This window comes from Sapajus apella, unplaced genomic scaffold (genome assembly GCF_009761245.1).
Source record: "Sapajus apella isolate SASKATOON/1434 unplaced genomic scaffold, GSC_monkey_1.0 scaffold5, whole genome shotgun sequence".
In the NCBI taxonomy this organism is placed as follows: domain Eukaryota; kingdom Metazoa; phylum Chordata; class Mammalia; order Primates; family Cebidae; genus Sapajus; species Sapajus apella.
Window position 1 is genome coordinate 41,559,786 of NW_022436945.1, and position 19,036 is coordinate 41,578,821.

General features: G+C 36.5%; 1 protein-coding gene across 8 annotated transcripts in view; it reads right to left on the bottom strand.

The window, feature by feature from the left end:
- Positions 1 to 19,036, bottom strand: part of CLOCK (clock circadian regulator) — a 115,350-nt gene that overhangs the window by 53,767 nt on the left and 42,547 nt on the right. For 5 of the 8 annotated variants that reach the window (XM_032274237.1, XM_032274242.1, XM_032274235.1 and 2 more), the window contains 3 exons: positions 7,783 to 7,875; positions 6,261 to 6,366; positions 837 to 925 (listed from right to left, as the gene is read on the bottom strand). In XM_032274237.1, coding sequence (XP_032130128.1) covers positions 837 to 883 — 47 coding nt within the window. In that variant the 5' untranslated portion in view covers positions 884 to 925; positions 6,261 to 6,366; positions 7,783 to 7,875. The remainder of the gene's footprint in view (positions 1 to 836; positions 926 to 6,260; positions 6,367 to 7,782; positions 7,876 to 19,036) is intronic. The other 3 variants (XM_032274241.1, XM_032274239.1, XM_032274240.1) reach the window with 2 other exon arrangements.

A 19,036-nucleotide genomic window follows, 5' to 3' on the forward strand; every position in this document is an offset into this window, starting at 1 on the left:
CATATAAAAAGGTATTCTGTATATCTGCTGTCAGAGCAGATGCTTTAAAAATGTTATTGGATTATATCAAATTTAAGATATTATTGACTGTTAAGACCACCACTATTTTATGTGCCCTTAAGAAAGAAAAAAAGAGTGCTACCAATTAAATTATGCTAAGAGATGCCAAAATGTGAAAAATAAAGACAACTTAAAAGTCTTTTCTACTTTTACTTTAGGTTCGGGGGTATACGTGCAGGTTTTTCACGCGGGTAGACTGCGTGTAACTGAGGTTTGGTGTACCAATGATCTCGGCACCCAAGTAGTAAGCACAGTGCCCAAAAGTTTTTAACCCTTGCTGACCCCTTCCACCATCCTCCAAAAATTTCAAGTATTAAAATCATAGGAATATGGAGATTTACCCTTTTCCCAACAGTAAGATGTAAACATTACAATTTTAACTAATGAAATCTTAATTACAGTTACCTCTTATCAGTCACAAATGCAAGATGTTTGAAGGGATAAAGTTAGATAAGGAGAAAAAGGACTCTACAAGGTTCCAAGGAAACATTTGCAACTGTCAGAATTTCCTTCAGAGCAGCTATGACCAAATCACTCAAAATTACAGCTCAGGACTCATTTAAAACACAAGCCATATGCTGCTGACTTTGGCTCTAGAAAATACGGATAAGACCTTGCTTATTTTTACACTGTATTTATTTAACACAGAAAACGAATGTAATAATAATTATGTTTAAGCATAAAACTCCTTCTATCAATTTCATATAGACCATTATTCTAATAGTTCATTTTAAATAACTATATATAATTTAAAATAACAGTCTTCAAGAACATACCTGTCAACAATCGAGCTCATTTTACCACAGCTTATGGTAAACAACATAACATACTACGTTTTCGTCTTGTGGTAGACATTTGTACTTTCCTTAGGTGAAAAAAAAATAATAAACGGTCATTAGTTTTCTAAAAATCTTACTTCCACAAAGTTATCTTGAGAAATACTATATGTAATCACACAGACTTCAAAACGTTTTATTTGTACTGAAGACTAGAACACTATTTTCAAGCAAATACCTATGGCTGAAGTACATTTGAGGCTTTTTTTCCCTCCTAAAAAAGAACTACAAGAAAAAAAGTAATTCAGGCTCATATTAACTTTCTCTTTACTATCAAATAATAAAAATAAAATGGACACTCTCAATATTTAGTATATATTTAACTATATAACTTCAAATAGTCTGTAATAACACCATCTATTCGGCAGTAAGTATTTGCTGAAAGCCTATTTTCTGCTAAACAATACAGCAGGCTTTGGGTACACAACAGTGAAAGACACAGTCCTTGTAGAAAAAATTTACAATTGAGCAGGAAGATAGATACCTAAATAACTATAATAAGAGGCATAATGAAGGTATATACTGTGTAATGCTACCACTGGGCAAGGAACAATTATGCGTACCTGTGGAAATTAGAGGGGGAAAACAGAGGAAATATTCCTGATGGCGGTAAGTCTGTTAGGGAGTCAAGATTTTTTTACTGCAAATATGGTACAGGGATGGACAGCATCAGCATCCTCTGAGAGCTTGTTTTCAAAGACAAAATCTTGGGCCCTACCCTAGTATTAATGAACCAGAATCTACATTTTTACAATGGCTCCATGTGATAACATATGACCATTTAAGTTTGAGAAGCAACAGGCTGGAGGATAGAAACAGGTAATAAGTGAAAGAATTCTAAGACGCAGGAATGGCAATTTGTAAAGGCACAGGCCTTAGTGAGAGAAAACAATATTGAACTTGAGAAACTAAGAGGTTTAGCATTTTCCTTATGGAAAACCAGGCATGTTACAATTTAAAGTTTTAATCACTAGAGCATAAAATGAGAATACAAGTGGTAAAATGGCAAACTCAAGTCAAGTATAGGAAAGCCTTACTATGAAGGCTTATGCCCAAATTGAAGGCAGTAAAACTTACTGCTTCAAAGCTGGATCAAAAGCCTAAAATTTGTCTCTCTATATTCTACAGGTTGGGTATCCCTAATCTGAAAACCTGAAATCCAAAATGCTCCAAAATCTGAAAGCTTTTGAGCATCAACATAACAATTCAAAGGAAATGTTCACTGGAGCATTTCTAAACCAGTGAAGATTAAAGATGTTACAAGAACATGAGATTCTAAAACATTCAGTCACTGTTTTCAAATGAACCTTCATGAGAAGGGAGAATTACCCTTCGTAACACCACTGCATTGCCTATGTTGTTAGTCTGCAGAAGTAGAACTGTGAGGGGCTCAGAATTTTTTTTTTCTTTTTGTTTTTGAGATGGGGATCTCCCTCTATTGCCCATGCTGAAGTGCAGTGGCGTGATCATAGCTCAATGCTGCCTTGAAATCCTGGGCTCAAGCAATCCTGCCACTTTAGCCTCCTGAGTAGCTGGGATCACAGGTGCTCACTAACATACTCAGGGCTAAGAGTTTTTAAAAGAAAATGAATGCCAGGGTCAAAGACAGAAAAAATAAAATAAAAAGGACTAACACCAGGATGAAATGTTATGATTTTAAGTGTCTGGGGTAGTATCACCAGATAGAGCAAAGAATTACAGAATTTTAGAGGTAGAAGAGAATTTAAAGGCCACCTAAGTATAGCCTTCTGGTCCAACAGACATACTTATCTTCATGGTAAAAACAAAGGCTGGTTCTATCACTAGAACAAGAAGAACAGTATAAAACTAACAGAGCAAATTTCAGTGAATTCAAAAAGAATTGTTAACAGGAAAAAGTTTTAAAAGGCCAGATCTGAGCCTTATAAAGCACCCAGTAAGCCATCAGTGTGGCTTAATTATCAAAAGGTAGAAAATAATACAAACTACCAAAAAAAGGTGGTGGTGAGGAGGGGCTAGGGAACACCAAGAAACAAGGATTATACTACAGGAAGAGCCTTGCTGACTACAAGAAGGGTGAATCCAGTATAGTTTAGAAGATACAGGCTGATGCTTTATTAGGCTGTTTCGCTATTGTTGTTAACAATATTATTCTAAAAATTATTTGTTGTCCAGCTAATAGAACAACGTAAGACCTCCCTCTCTCTCCTTTTTTTGAGACAGAGTCTCCCTCTGTAGCCCAGACTGGAGTACCGTGACTTGATCTCAGCACAATGCAACCTCCAACTCCCAGGTTCAAGTGATTCTTCCTCCTCAGCCTCCTGAGTAGCTGGGATGACAGGCCAGCTAATTTTTGTATTTTTAGTAGAGATGAGGTTTCACGATATTGGTCAGGCTGGTCTCGAACTCCAAACCTCAAGTGATCTACCCACCTCGGCCTCCCAAAGTGCTAGGATTATAGGCATGAGCCACTGTGCCCAGTCAGATACATCGCTTAACAGTCTAGCACAAGATCCTCATCTTTCCAGTCAGTTGACAGATACGCTTTACTTAAGGGAAAGGGAAAAGAATAAGTAAAATAGGCCAGACATGCACCCTAGAGCAAATGGAAGAAGATTCCCTTAAACTTTTTAAAATGGTATCAAATTAACTTTAACAAGACAAAGTGGTAAGGTGGACAAGCCAAAATATTTTGTTTGGAGACTACTGCAGGTCCCATGCTTTCAATCCAGAAAGAGACTAGCTGGAGTCACACCGTCCATGCTGTGAAGTCTAAGGATACAGATGGCATGCCACATCCCTACACAAGCTGAAGTGGAATGTCACACATAAAATATAATATAGAATACATTTCATTATTTTTTAACTTTGACATGATTAGACCACAATGCTATGCAATAACATGTCTTTAAAAGGGTCAGTTGCAGTTACTAGAATCCAAAAATTCACAGTTGTATTTAAAATAACTATAACTGGATTGTTTATAACACAAAGGATAAATGCTTGAAGAGATGGATATCCCATTTTACATGATGTGATTATTATATATTGCATGCCTATATCAAAACATCTCATGTACCCCATAAATATATACACTTACTAGGCACCCACAAAAATTAAAATTAAAAATTAAAAAAATAAAGTTCCCCAATTATAAAGGATAAAGCTACAGCTAGGAATCAAATGCTCCTTTACTTAAGCAACTTGAGATCAGAGTCATCTGGTGATATGACTTCCCAGCTCAGCATGCGTCATGTTACTATTTTATTCATACACATGCACACTTCCCCAACTTCCCAATATCATAACTTTGGTTAGGCAGTTATATTTGGATTTAACATCATTATGACTCTGTAAATGCCATTTCATAGCTGGGCCATATAGTATACAATAATTACTTTTCCTTTTGAGCAGTTTTTCCTAGAGTTACCATTTTTTTGTTTACCTACTTTTGTTTATATTTAGTACCAACTTAGCTACAAATTCTTCCCTGTCTAAATCTACTATTTCTTCAAACTCATTACACATTCTACCAATTTCACCTTCTCACGGTGATTTCTCTTGAAATCTTCCAACCTGTTCCTATTGGGACTAGAAACTATCTACTAACCTGATGACCAGCTCTTCTTGTGATCATTATTCCTCATCATCCTGGTGATTCCCTGGGTCTCTAGTTAGGTCATATTCCCTGTTACTTGTATCCTATGCCTTCATCTTTTTTAGTTTACTTCTTTATTTTTGTTGAGTAATTTCTCCAATAACTGCCTAAGAAAGGGGACATGACAGGCAAATTTTTTAAGATGTCGTAAGTCTAAAACTGTCATTAGTCTATCCTTAATCAATAGTTTAGGTGGATACTGAATACCTGGTTGAAAATCACTTTTCCCTATGAATGCTGAAGGTTCTACTATATTCTAGTTTCCAGTGTGATAACAAGAAGTGCAAAGCCATTCTGATTACTGATCCTTTAGATGTGACCTGTTACTTATTTTACTCTGGAAACTCCCTTGTTTTCTAAAACTGAACAGTGACGTGCCCTGTGTGGCTTGTTTTTGTATCTGCATTGGTGGCTCAACAGACTTTTCCTAACTGGAAACTCAAGTCCTCTTAATTCTGGAGAGTTTCGTTGAGTTGTTCTCTATTCTTTGTTTTTTCCCTCTATTTCCACTCTCTCCTTCTGGAGCACTTAATTGAACACTGAGATCCTGGACAGGTAATTTTTTTCTTCTTTTTTCTCTACCATCTTCCATCTCTTTGCTCTACTTTCAATCGATCATTTTATTTTTCAACCCTTCAAATGAGTTTTTCATTTCGAATTTCTTTCTTTCTTTTTTTGAGATGAAGTCTTGCTCTTTCACTCAGACTGGAGTACAATGGTGCAATCTCAGCTCACGGCAACCTCTGCCTCCCTGGCTCAAAGCAATTCTCCTGCCTCAGCCTCCTCAGTAGCTGGGATTACAGGCACATGCCATTGTGCTCAGCTAATTTTTGTATTTTTAGTAGAGATGAGGTTTCACCATGTTGCCCAGGCTGGTCTTGAACTCCTGACCTCAGGTGATCCACCCACCTTGGCTTCCCAAAGTGCTGGGATTACAGGCGTGAGCCACTGAGCCCAGCCTCATTTCTAATTTCATTTCTTATCATTTCTCATTCATGTTTCATGGATACAACATCCCTCTTACAAACACATCTAAGGTTTGTGTTTGATTTTCACCTGCCTAACTGCTCTTCATTTCCCCTAAATTGGTGTTTTATCTTTTGGTTTGGCCTTTGTCTTGCAGAGAAGAGGTTTTTCCTCAAATGTCTACTGATCTCTAAACATGAGCTCATATTTAAGAGTAAGCGCTAAAAAAAACTGGAAGCTCTGTGTGATACAGCTTGCTGGCTGTTCTTTATTATAGGGTTATCAAGTGGAAATATTTCTTTGGGGAATTCTCAATGTCAGAATCTTTAGATCTCTTCTTTTAAGATGATTATAATTCAGAGAAAAGAATTATGTATCTTCTCAACTCCTGCCTGAAGAGTATAAAAATCTGGAAGCCTGGGTTCTTAACCCTTCTATTTTTAACATGTTACTCCCATTCTCAGCATGTTTGTTGCTCCTGTATTTTGTACTTACTAGGGAACAAATCTCCTGACTTCTGCTAAGATAGGAAAAAGGCGGCTGCCTTGGTTTCAAAGTTTAGAAAGGATCCATGAAATATAATCACCCCTTAAATAGATTTGCAACAAATCATCCTGTTTTAGTTCCACCATAACTCCTATTTCCAGAAATAAAGAGTGTTTTCAATTCACGAAAATTGTGGAGGTTCTATAGTGCCAAGAAGTTTGTTTCTCAGCTTTCCCACAGTGGGCTTAGGATCCTGGGATTTGCAAGAAAGTTACTATGCTCTCCTTTGCTTTTCAGTCCCAAATTTTGTTGCTACTGTTTCTTCTCCATTCTCTCTGTCCTTGTGAAGTTATGTCTTTCGTAAAAATCCTTTTGCTTTAGCTTCAATGAGGTTTCAAGAGAAAATAAAATTCAACTGTATTATTTGCCATCTCTAACTAGCAGTTCCTCATATTCTTTCTTCATCACTCTTAATTAGGCTTTCATCCCCACCACTCCACTCAAATTGCTCACTCTTATTTGTTATCTGAAATCTCCATACTGCCAAATATAACGGCTGTTTTATTCTCTATTTGACCTCTAAGTAGTATGTGATATAGATGCCCACTTCTGCATTTATTAAATACTTTCTTTTCTTGGTTCCTGTGACAGAACATCCTCCTGCTTTTCTACTCATCCTGCTGGCTGCTCCTTCTCCTCTAATTAATACTGGCATGTGCCAGGGCTGAATTCTTCTCAATCTGTGTACACTTCCTAGATAAATCACACTTCTATATGCCAATGACTCCCCAATCCACACTCCTAGAATAGATTGTCAAATGCAGTCAGATATCCAACTGCTTTTTAGACATTTCTACAGATTTTAAAGGTGTCCAAATGCCATTTACTTAAAACAGAACATTTGATTTTCTTCTATAAATTTGCTTCTCTCCCAGTTTTTTTTCCCAACCTGAACTCCATATACTCGCCCCATCATTTACTATATTCCAGTCAATTCTGCTTTTTATGTTCCATAAATATTTCCTTGTCATTCTTGTTCTCACTACCTATAAAGCTCTTCTCTCAGATCTTCACACGGCTGGCTCCTTCTGCCATTCAGATCTCAACTAAAATTCTCCCTTTTCAATGAGGCTATCTCTGACTGCCTAATGAAAGCAGTCACCAGTCTCTAACACATTATCCTTTTTCTGTATGTGTAAGACAGGGTTTCACTCTGCCACCCAGGTGGAAGCACAGTGGCACAATCACAGCTCACTGTAGCCTCAACCTCCTAGGCTCAAGTGATCCTCCTGCCTCAGCCTCCCACATAGCTGAGATCACAGGCATACATCATCATGCCCAGCTAATTTCTAAATTTTTGGTTGTGTTGGAGGGAGGTCTCACTATGTTGCCCAGGCTAGTATCAAACTTCTAGGCTCAAGCAATCCTCCCACCTCAGCCTCCCAAACTGCTAGGATTACAGGCACGAGCCACTGTGCGCAGCCTTACACTTCCATTTTAATTCTCGGCGCAATACAAACCACAAATTTCTCATTTGTGTATTATTTCTCTTCCTCTAGAAGGCAGTCCTCATGAGAGCAGGGACAGCTTCTGTCTTGTTCATCACTGAATCCCCAGTATCTAAAGTAACTATCAGAACATAACTGGTACTATGTTTGGTGATAAATTAACACACACACACAAATTTTTAAATTAAACTTTCCTTAAATTAGTGTGTCAAAACAGTTGATAGATTCCTTCATTTTTCTGGAAAAAATATCATTTTAATGATGCATTCTAAAATGCAACTTTCTTTACCTTTTGTACTCTTTGGATCTTTTAAACTGATTCTTCAGGAAACTATAGGTTCAAGGTACTCTTCTATATGATCAACCGTTAAGTTTCAGAATTCTGTTTAAACAAAAAAAAAAGTTAGATTTATTCAACTTAAATAGAAGTTTATCATTAAAAGAGTTTTAAAATAATTTTTAAACATAAAATTGACAACTCTGTCATAAAAATGTATATAACCAATTTTAAATTCTATACATTGTTTCTAAAAGAAAACAAAGTAACTTAAAACATCATGAATAAACTAAAACAATCACTTAATTCTGGTATAGAAGTTAAAAGATTAAAGTATTAAAAAAAAACTATAACTATAAAAATGTTAATGAGTATACAATATAAAAGGATAAAACTGTGACATCAATAACAAGGAGGGAGTAAGAGAGTAGAATTTTTATTTGCAATTGAAGTTAGATTATTATAAGCTTAAGATAGACTATTATAACTATAAGGTGTTTTATATATAAGCCCCATGGCAATCATATGTGAGGATTCACATAAGAAAATGTGAGGGGAATCAAAGCACAACTACCAAAAAAAAAAAAAAAAAAAAGTCAATGAAACATAGAGAAAAACAGGAGGAAAGGAAAAGAAGGACAACAGCACAACAAGAAAGACAGAAAGCAAGCCCTTCTCTGTCAGTAACTACTTTAAACATAAATGGATTAAACTCCCCAATCAAAATACATAGAGTGGCTGAATGGATTGAAAAAAAAAAAAAAGATCCAACTATATGTTGTCTACAAGATTCACCTCACATTTAAGAACAGAAGCTGAAAGTGAAAGAATGGAAAAATAGATCCCATGCAAATGGCAACCTAAACAGTATGAATGACCATACTTAGATAAAAAAGATGTTAAATCAAACATAAGAGACAAAGGACATTATATAGTAATAAGAGTTAATTCATTAGGAACATATAGCAATTATTAATATATATGTACCCAACATCAGAGGACCCAAATATATTAAGCAAACATCAACAGAACTGAAGGGAGATAGCAAATACAGTAGTTGCACGAGATATCAATACCCCACTTTCAATAACGGACAGATAATGAAAGAGAAATCAAGAAGGAAAGCAAGGACTTAAACAGTGTAACAATAGAGTCATCCTTCGGTATCTGAGAGGGACTGGTTCCAGGAACCCCTATCAAATAATATTAATACCAAGATCTGCAGATGCTTAAGTCCTTTACATAAAATAATGTAACTGTAACATATAACCTATATGTCTCTTCCCCTATACTTTAAATCATCTCTAGATTACTTATAATGCATAATGCAATATAAATGTTATGAAAGTAGGCGTTATACTTTATTGGTTTTTAAATTTATATTATTTGTAAATGGTTTTATTCTCTGAATATTTTTATCCACAGTTGGCTGAATCCACAGATGTGGAACCTACAGATACAGAAGGCCAACTGTATAGACCAAATGAACCAAACACACAAACACAGAACATTCCACCCAACAACAGCAGAATACACATTATTCTCAATTACACAGAGAAGGTTCTCTAGGACAGATCACCTAATAGGTCAGAGGACAAGTTTTAAGAAATTTAAGATTGAATTATACTAAGTATCTTCTCTGATCACAGTGAAATGAAAATAGAAATCAGTATCAGAAGGAAAACTAGAAAATTCGAAAGCAGAAGAAACTTAAATACACAGTTAAATAACCAAGAGTCAAGGAAGACATCAAAAGAGAAATCAGAAGACATCTTGAGACAAACGAAAATACAACATACCAAAATTTATGGGATGCAGCAAAAGTGTTCTGACAGGGAATCTTATTTCAGTCAATGCTTACATTAAAAATGAAGAAAGATTCCTGCCAGCAGAAGTGTGCCTAAAAAAAGAAAATAAAAAAAAAAAAAAGAAAGATCTCAAGCAACCTAACTTTATACCTCAAAGAGCTGGAAAAAGAAAACAAACAAAGCCATTGTGAGCAGAGGAAGGAAATATGATTGGAGTAGAAATAAAACAGTGAATAGGAAAAAAAAAAAAGGAAAAAAAAACAACAAAACTAACAGTTGTTTATTTGAAAAGACGAACAAAATTGACAAAGCTTTAGCTACACTAAGAATAAGAGATGACTCAAATCAGAAATGATGATGTCTCAAATCAAATCAGACAGCTGATGTCACAGAAATAAAAAGCATTATAAGAGAAAACTCAATAAATATACACCAACAAATTGGATAACCTAGAAAAAATGAATAAATTCCTAGAAATATACCATCTACCACCAAGGCTGAATCATGAATGGAAAATCTGAACAGAGTTCACAGCAGCTTTATATGTAATGGTCCAAAACTAGAAACAACCAAGATGTTCACTGATAGTACAATGGATAAACAAAATGAATTATTCATATATTGGAATGCTATACAACAAACAGAAGACTGCATGCAACAGCATAGATGACTCTACAAGAGAGTACATAGTTTTTTTAAAGAATAGACAAATTCATCAGTGATAATAAAAGTCAGAATGATAAAATAAAAATGTGAAGACATGTATAACTTGTAAGTATATTGAATCAAAAACTTCCCAACAAAGAAAAGCCCAGGACGATACACATGGCTTCACTGAAGAATTCTACAAAACAGTAAAAGAATATTTAATACCAATCCCCCTCAAATGCTTCCAACAAACTGAAAAGGGAACACTTCCAAACTCTATGAGGCCAGCACTATGCTGATATGAAAGCCAAAGACAACATAAGCAAAAAACTACAGGCCAATATCCCTGATGAAAAATTCTCAACAAAATACCAGGCAATCCAAATGTAGCAGTAAATTAAAAGGATTATGCAACATGACTCAATTGGCATTTATTCCTGAGATTTGAGCAAGGTTCAATGCATATTAATAAAACCAATCAATGTGATACACTACATTAACAAAATAAAGGATAAAAATCATATGTATGCGGGATCTCAATTGATGCAGAAAAAGCATTTAATAAAATTCAACATCTATTCATGATTTTTTAAAAAACGACATTCAACAAACTAGGAATAGAAGGAATTTACAAACTAGGAAAAGGAGGAATTTCCCTTTCTTAAAGAACAAATTGGTGAGATTTACAAATAGTTTGAAAATCATGCCCTTTGACCCAGTAATTTCACTTTGAGAAATAATAATCAAAGATATACCTAAACTTTTATATTAATTGAGATATTATTAAAAATAGTAAAGCTAGCCCAGATGCGGTGGCTCATGCCTATAATCCTATCACTTTGGGAGGCTGAGGTGGATGGATCACTTGAGGTCAGGAGTTCAAGACCAGCCTGGCTAATATGGTGCAACTACATCTCTACTACAAATACAAAAATTAGTCAGGCATGGTGTCACAAGTCTGTAATTCCAGTTACTTGAGAAACTGAGGCAGGAGAATCACTTGAACCCAGTAGGCGGAGGTTACAGTGGGCCAAGATTGCGCCACTGTACTCTAGCCTGGGAGACAGAGCGAGATTCTGTCTCAAAAAAAAAAATAAAAATAAAATAAAAATAGTAAAGCTAGAACAGATTTAAATGTCTAACTGCAGTAACAGTGGCATGAAAATGTATCAGACATAAACCTGAACATATAAAACTGTGGTTGCTCCTAGGTAATTACTTTACGGATGGCGTTTTTTACTCTTTCTTTAGTACTTTCTAAAATCTCTCCCATGAACATGCATTACTTTTAAACTCAGAAAACTTAAGTGCTGCATTTTTTCTTTTTCTTTTAACTGTCCAATACTAGAGGCCTAGCTATCCATGAGGAGGCTAATAAGATAAAACACAACCTGTTACCTATTCCAGAAAACAAAAACATAAGTAACAGAGACTATTTTCCTATGTTCTATTCATTTAAAGAAAAAAGTTTCATCTAGTTAATAATAATTTAAAAACTATTAATTAAAAATGGCTAACTCAGGAACTTGAATTTTAAAAATTAAAACTACATTTTTCCCCTAACCTAACAACCCACTGACCCACTGACCTACTTTTGAATTTAGGTTTGTTAATTCTGATACCACAGGTATTTTGGGAACTGATGGATCTATTAACATTAATTAAAAGTAGTGCTGAAATTTAACTGACCGGTATTATACAAAACCCAAGCAACAATCCTTAACTACGTTTATTACCATTTATGAAAAACTCTAACTTGCTTTTGCAGATTACTGAATTTGTATAACTGAAAAGATAATTATTTCTAAGAGTAGAACAACTTTAACTTGCAAAGAAAGGCCCAAATATTTAATACTTTTTAGATTAGTTGTTTAATATACAAGGAAAAAATGAAATTAAACAGTAATTCTCAATTTATTCAATACTAAATGTATTAGCCACCTCTACAACCCATATAAAATATTGGCAAAATAAAACACATTCTTGGTTTTACAGCTATCTCTACAATCAATTTAAATTTGAAAATTGACTTGTAAGAATAAGAATCAGATCTGGTTTTATGAACCAGACCTCTTAGAGCCAGACAGGATTCTGGCTCAAGACAGACATCAACTGATACTACAACTCTGGCCAGCTGAACGTCAAGATGTGAGATACTCATTAAAGCTCATTAAATAAACAAAAACTAAACAGTACAGTTCTCTTAGTGGGAAAACACTATTCCAATAATTCAACTAATACATTTTTTCAAGTAATGTCTGAGCTTCCTATTCATGTAAATAGACTGATCTTGTCCACAGAGTATAGGAACACCTTATCCCCTTTTCAGAGATAAGAGTGAGGCCTACATCTATCCCCAGTCTCAAGTAAGCCTCACACAAAACCTGAAGGTGGAGAGAGAGCACACGCCTCTGAATGAATTTCAGATGTAATCAGGTACCATACACCTAAAGTTATACCACCTGGCCTCCATCCTAATGCCAGCAGGAAGAAAGGAGCCCTGTGGTAGGCAGAATTGCAGCCTCCAAAGAATGTCCATTCCCTCATCCCTGGACCCTATGAAGATGTTACCACACATGACAAAAAAAGGACATTGCAGATGTAATTAAGGATAAGAATCTTGAGACGTGGAGATTATCCTGGATTATCCAAGTGGGTCCAAAGTAATCATGTGAGTTCTCAAGAGCAAAGGACCTTTCCTGGCTGTAGTTTGATATACCAGAGAGAAGGATAAAAAAGATACCAAGTTAAAGGCATAAGAATGATACAATAGGCTATATGGACTCAGGGGGCAGGGTGGGATGGAGGACAAGGGATAAAAGACCAAACATTGGGTACAGTGTACACTGCTTGGGTGAGGGGTGCACCAAAACCTCAGAAATCACCACTAAAGGACTTACCAATGTAAAGAAACACCCTGTTCCCCAAAAACCTACTGAAATAATTTTTTTAAAAACATGCAAAGTTGCTGGTTTTGAAAGTGAAAGAAGGTAGTCACAAGCCAAGGAATTCAAGCAGCCTCCTACAAGCTTGAAAACACAAGGAAACAGGTTTTCCCCTGAGACTTCCAGAGAGAAATGCAGCCTTGCTGATGCCTTGATTTTAGGCCAGTAAAACCCGTGTTGGTCTTCTGAGCTGTAGAACTGCAGAACAATAAATCTGTATTGTTTTAAGCCATTAAGTTTGTGGTAATTTATATGGTAGCAACAGAAAATTACACAGGATCTGGCTTCTCTTGATAAGCCTGCCTCTCACAAACACCTCCCCTTCAATATTTACAGCAACCTGCATAGGAGATCATCAAAGCAAATCCCATTATGTCCAAAATGTCCTATTTCCTCAGTATTATTCTTGCACACTCTTCACCTTTCTTGCACCAACTGAAATCTCTCTCCCCTCTAAGAGTTCTACTCTAGCTCCAGCCTTTTTAAACGATGGCTTCTCTCCCATATAAGAGAAAACAAATTTTCTCTCTCGTATCTCAGATGACCAAGTCCTGGTGGTGGAGTGAACTTCCTTGTAACTCATTGTCATTTCTGAATTATTTTCTCTTCTCCCTTCCCTAAAACCCTAGCTTTGACTCTCATGCCACCAGACTACATCAGCTATTGTCCCCTCCTTATTGTAGTCATTCACATACCCTGGGATAAGCTCCTTCATTCCATGAAAGGTGCTATCCTCTCCAATACCTCTTTTCGATTTCAATGTACACAAATGACGCCCCCAAATTGGCCAGTCAGTTCTTGATCTCTTCTCCAACAATTTTGTGTTCCACCCCACCTCCCATGCATTCTGCTAGTGTTACCCCAGAATTCACCATTACTAATAACCAAAAGCCCCTCCATATCCTCAGTTTTAAGCACCTAACTCATCTCTCAGACAAGCTGGGATAGCATGTGATCCACTTGATGCAAAAAGACAAAAACACAAGCATTAAAAAAAAAAAAAAAGAAAGAAAGAAAACTGCTAGGCATAATGGCTCACACCTGTAATCTCAGCACTTTGGGAGGCCAAGGCAGGCGATCACCTGAGGTCAGGAGTTGGAGACCAGCCTGGCTAACGTGGAGAAACCCTATCTCTACTAAAAATACAAAATTAGCTGGGCGTGGTAGTGGGCACCTGTAATCCCAGCTACTGTACTTGGAAGACTAAGGCAGAAGAATCACTTGAACCCGAGAGGCAGAGGCTGCAGTGAGCTGAGATCATGACCACTGAACTCCAGCCTGGGCAACAGAGCAGAAGTCTGTCTCAAAAAACAAAAAAACTGACAGTATAGTTCTAACTTATTTATTTCTGTTTGGTCTTTAAAAAGGAAAAAAACTGTCCCAACTTATAATCTTTGTTGGGCCCTCAGTTTCTCATCCTAGTAAAGGCATAAGGGAGTAGAGTAAGTTTATTTGATATGGTCAGGAAGACTAATTATGGTGACAGTCAATGATCGGTTAGGTTGTTCATTATCTTCTATCAGAAATGCTTCATTCTTTTTCATGTTTCTCTAAACTCTAGCTTTCCTTATAACCACTGAGTCCTTTATACAGTTATCACATTGATAAGTTATTTTGTGGCAAAATGTAATGATTGCTTACCACTCTAATACAGTTCAAGCTGTGCTGACTATAAAAACTTTTTAAAATTCCAATTTATAATATTTACTAACAAACACAAACACATATAATGCAAATAATGAAAAACTCGTTGAGGACTCCAAGGCTTCTGAAGATTATTTATCACATTCTAAGACACCAATGTTCCTTTCTAGCATTAGTCTATTTCTCCTTCTTCACTCCCATTCTACCTCACTGTACACAGGTTCCTTATTCTCCAGCTAAACTAAGGAATCAAGTCACCATTCCTAGAGAGTAGAAAATAAAGACCTCTAGTAAACAAAGGCTTGTCCATTAGTACCCAAAATATGATCAACATCTTCTTAATAAATTGGAATTGACCTTCACAGAAAATCATATTGTCATTCACAGCAGGATTCAACTAATCACTATATAAATTTACTTTATTAGTGAAAAACTGAAGAGGTACTATATGGTTCCTATGGCTGCTATAAAAATTATCATAAACTTTATAGATTAAAATAACACAAACTTATTATCTTATAGTTCTGAGGGTCAGTGCCCAACATAGGTCTCACTGGGCTAAAATCAAGGTGTTGGCAGGGCTGAATTCCCTTCTGGAAGCTCTAGCAGAGAATCTGTTTCCTTGCCTTTTCAAGCCACCCATATTCTTTAGCTTGCAGCTCCCTCTACTCCATCTTCAAACCAGCAGGAGGCCAAGTCCTTCTTGGGCTGCCATTTCTTCTGCCTCCTTCTTCCCTCATAAAGAGTCTTGTGATGACATTGAGCCCACCCAGATGATCTAGGATAACCTCAATATTTTACAGTTAACTGATTAGTGATCTTAATTATTCTTTGCCATGTACCCTAACATAGTGGCAGGTTCCAATAATCAGGATATAAATCTCTCTGAAGGGTCAGTATTCTGCCTACCACATACCATGAACCAAGAAGTATCTATTTGGCAAAGACAAAATCAAGCATTTTTTGGGGGGGTTGGGGGAGATGAAACATCAAAGGATAATTTGATCTATTAATAGATAAAAGACTACAGTGCTATGCCAGTAGTTCTTAACTTCTGAACTATCTTATCCTTTCACATTTCTTAAAGGGAACTGAAAAATAACGTGCATGACAATTCAGCCTGCATGAGTTCAACTGTAACTAAAGTCTAACTTTATTGCTATATGGTAGCAACAGGCTCTATGGATATTCTTCTCAATGGAAAAATCTGTTAATGTCCAAATGAATACTAGCAAATATTTCCCCTTTTGGAAAACTATTTAATTGTTACACTATAAACAAATGTAATTTATATGTACTAAACAGATGTCCAAAAAAGATGAATTAAATCCCAGACTTTGTAGAAGTCTATTTTTTAAGAGGCAAAGGTATGTAAATTTCTGAGACAGATCTCCAGAAAAAAAAGAGATACAGAATTTTATCAATCTGAAAGAAGTACAGAATTTCAATAGTACATAAATCCTCTAGGGACCTGTTAGAAAATCTGATTATTAAGTGGTATTGACGGCAACAGGCTTAGAGGTAAGTCATGAGATATTTAATAACATACAACTACTATACACAATACAATGAAAATGTTTTGACATATGATGTACTACATCTATTGAGGTCACTAGAACCACTTAAAACACCACCAAAAAATGTATTCATTTTCAAGGCCACAAGTATTCCTCTTTCTGCAGTAATCATTTCATTGAAAAGACAGTTGTTTTGACTTATTAAAACTCAGGTAAACTGCCAGTAGCTAAGTAGGCCAACCAAACTCAAAATCATCCGAAAAGTATTTCAAAGAAGTTTAGATGCATCCTCAAACACAGGTAATTTAAAAAAAAAAAAAAAACTATCATAAAGCATGTCTTCTCCACCAAAATAATCATTTTATCTAAGTTTATCTTTAGGAAAAAAATGTACTCACTTTGACTTAGAAGATTTTGCAATATACATACATATGTTACCCATTTCTCCCCATTTACTTTCCAAGCTTTCAAATTTAAAAAAATGGATCTATTTAGTTCCCTTATGATTATCATTATTTTAACCCACTGACTGTTTGATCCTTACCCTAAAATGACAATGCCTGGGAAAATGGCAGGCCAAGACCATATCTCAAATCTGTGGAGTGGCAGGGGAGATGGGGCTTAAACTGCACAGGTCTTTGTATCACATAAATAGGAGTAAACATAGGATAAATGAGGACATGTTGACAGTACATGAAGCCACCAGCCAGCAGGCCTGTAACCAGGTTTCACAGAGTGCAACATGGATATAGCAAGCATATTATAGAACAGATATATATACTCTTGATACAGAAGGCTTCAAGATCTGTTGAGATTTCTACTGATTTAAGTTCACTGACTTTTCTGTCATTTCCATTCTGTTATTTAGACCATGCAGTAGATTTCATAGATTATATTTTTCAGCTCTGAAATTTCCATTGGATTATTTCAAATAGTTTTTATTTTTCAGAGAACTATTTTTTCCACTCATTTCAGAAGTGTTCACTTTCACCCCATTAACATTATTTTAAGGCTTTTTTTCCGATAATTCCATCAACTGGATCATCTCAGGGTTATTATCTACTTATGTTCTCTTCTGTTTGAAAATGGTCAGATTTTTGGGAGGCCGAGGTGGGTGGATCATGAGGTCAGGAGATCGAGACCATCCTGGCCAACATGGTTAAACCCTGTCTCTACTAAAAATACAAAAATTAGCTGGAAGTGTGGTGCTTGCCTGTAGTTCCCAGCTACTCGAGAGGCTGAGGCAGGAGAATTGCTTGAACCCAGGAGTTCAAGTGCAGTGAGCCGAGATCGCACCACTACACTGTAGCCTGGCTACAGAGCGAGACTCCATCTCAAAAAAAAAAAAAAAAAAAAAAAAAAATCAGATTTTACTGTTTCTTTGTATGTCAAGTAATTTTGGATTATATCGTGGACATTCTAGATATTAAGTTATGAGATTCTAGGCTCTATTAACGTCCTCTAAAGCAGCAGTCCTCAACTTTTTTGGCACCAGGGACTGCTTTCATGCAATACAATTTCTCCATGGACAGGGGGGATGATTTCTGGACAATACTGTTCCACCTCAGATCATCAGGCTTAAGTTAGATTCTCATAAGGAGCATATGAGCTAGATCCCTTGCATGTGCAGTTCACAGCAGGGGTCATGCTCCTGAGAATCTAATGCTGCTACTGACATGACAGGAGGTAGAGCTCAGGTGCTAATGCTCACTCGCCAGCCACTTACCTCCTGCTGTGCGGCCTAGTTCCTAACAGGCCATGGTACTAGTCATCACTTCAGTTTTCAAAGCCTTCACTATGTTGCTTGAATCTATCCTCCGCGTGCATCTCTCAGGGACAACTCTGAGATTTGAGCAGCGGTTTACAAACTAGTTCAGCTCTCTAGGTCTTTGCTATGCTTCTTTGGCTCTGTTCCATGTACGTGTAGAGGTAGGACATATGTGCATTCATACACACAATTAGGGAATCTCCCCACACAGTAGGTGTCTTCTCTCTGGGATTTCCAAATCATGCTCAAGCTTCCAGAGGTCTCTCCCAAATCCTCTGGCCAGAGAGATGGCTTTCTTCTTGGGATTTTCTTCTTGGGATTTCAAGTGTACCACTATGGCAATGCAATTTTACGAATGGAGATGGTATCAGGGCAAGGCTGGGAGAAAAAAAGGGGGGACTTTTCCTCGTCCTATGACTAGAAATAAGGGGTTTCTCTTGGAGTTTTTGCTAATGGCTGCACTCAATACATACTTTTCCACCCAGTACACCATTTGGTTAAAGCTGGATGACAAATAGAAAAAAATGGTAAGCTCGGCACTATACAAGCTATTCAGGTTCTGACTTCTCAGATTGCCTGTTACTGTTTACTTCTGAAAGTCTTCAGATAGTTGTTTTTGTTTCTATCTAGAGGGTTTTTTTGTTTGTTTTTCTGTTTTGGGAGGGCGTGTTTTGAGATAGGGCCTCACTCTGTCACCAAGGCTGTAGTGTACTGGTGTGAACACAGCTCACTGCCGCCTTGACCTCCTGGGCTCAAGCAATCCCCTGCTCAGTCTTCCATGTTGCTGGGGTTACAGGTATATACCATCATGCCCTGTTGATTTTTAACTTTTTAACTTTTTGCAGAGACAAGATCTCATTATGTTGCCCAGGCTGGTCTCTAATTCCTGGACTCAAGCGATCCTCCTGCCTCGGCCTCCCAAATAGATGGAATTAC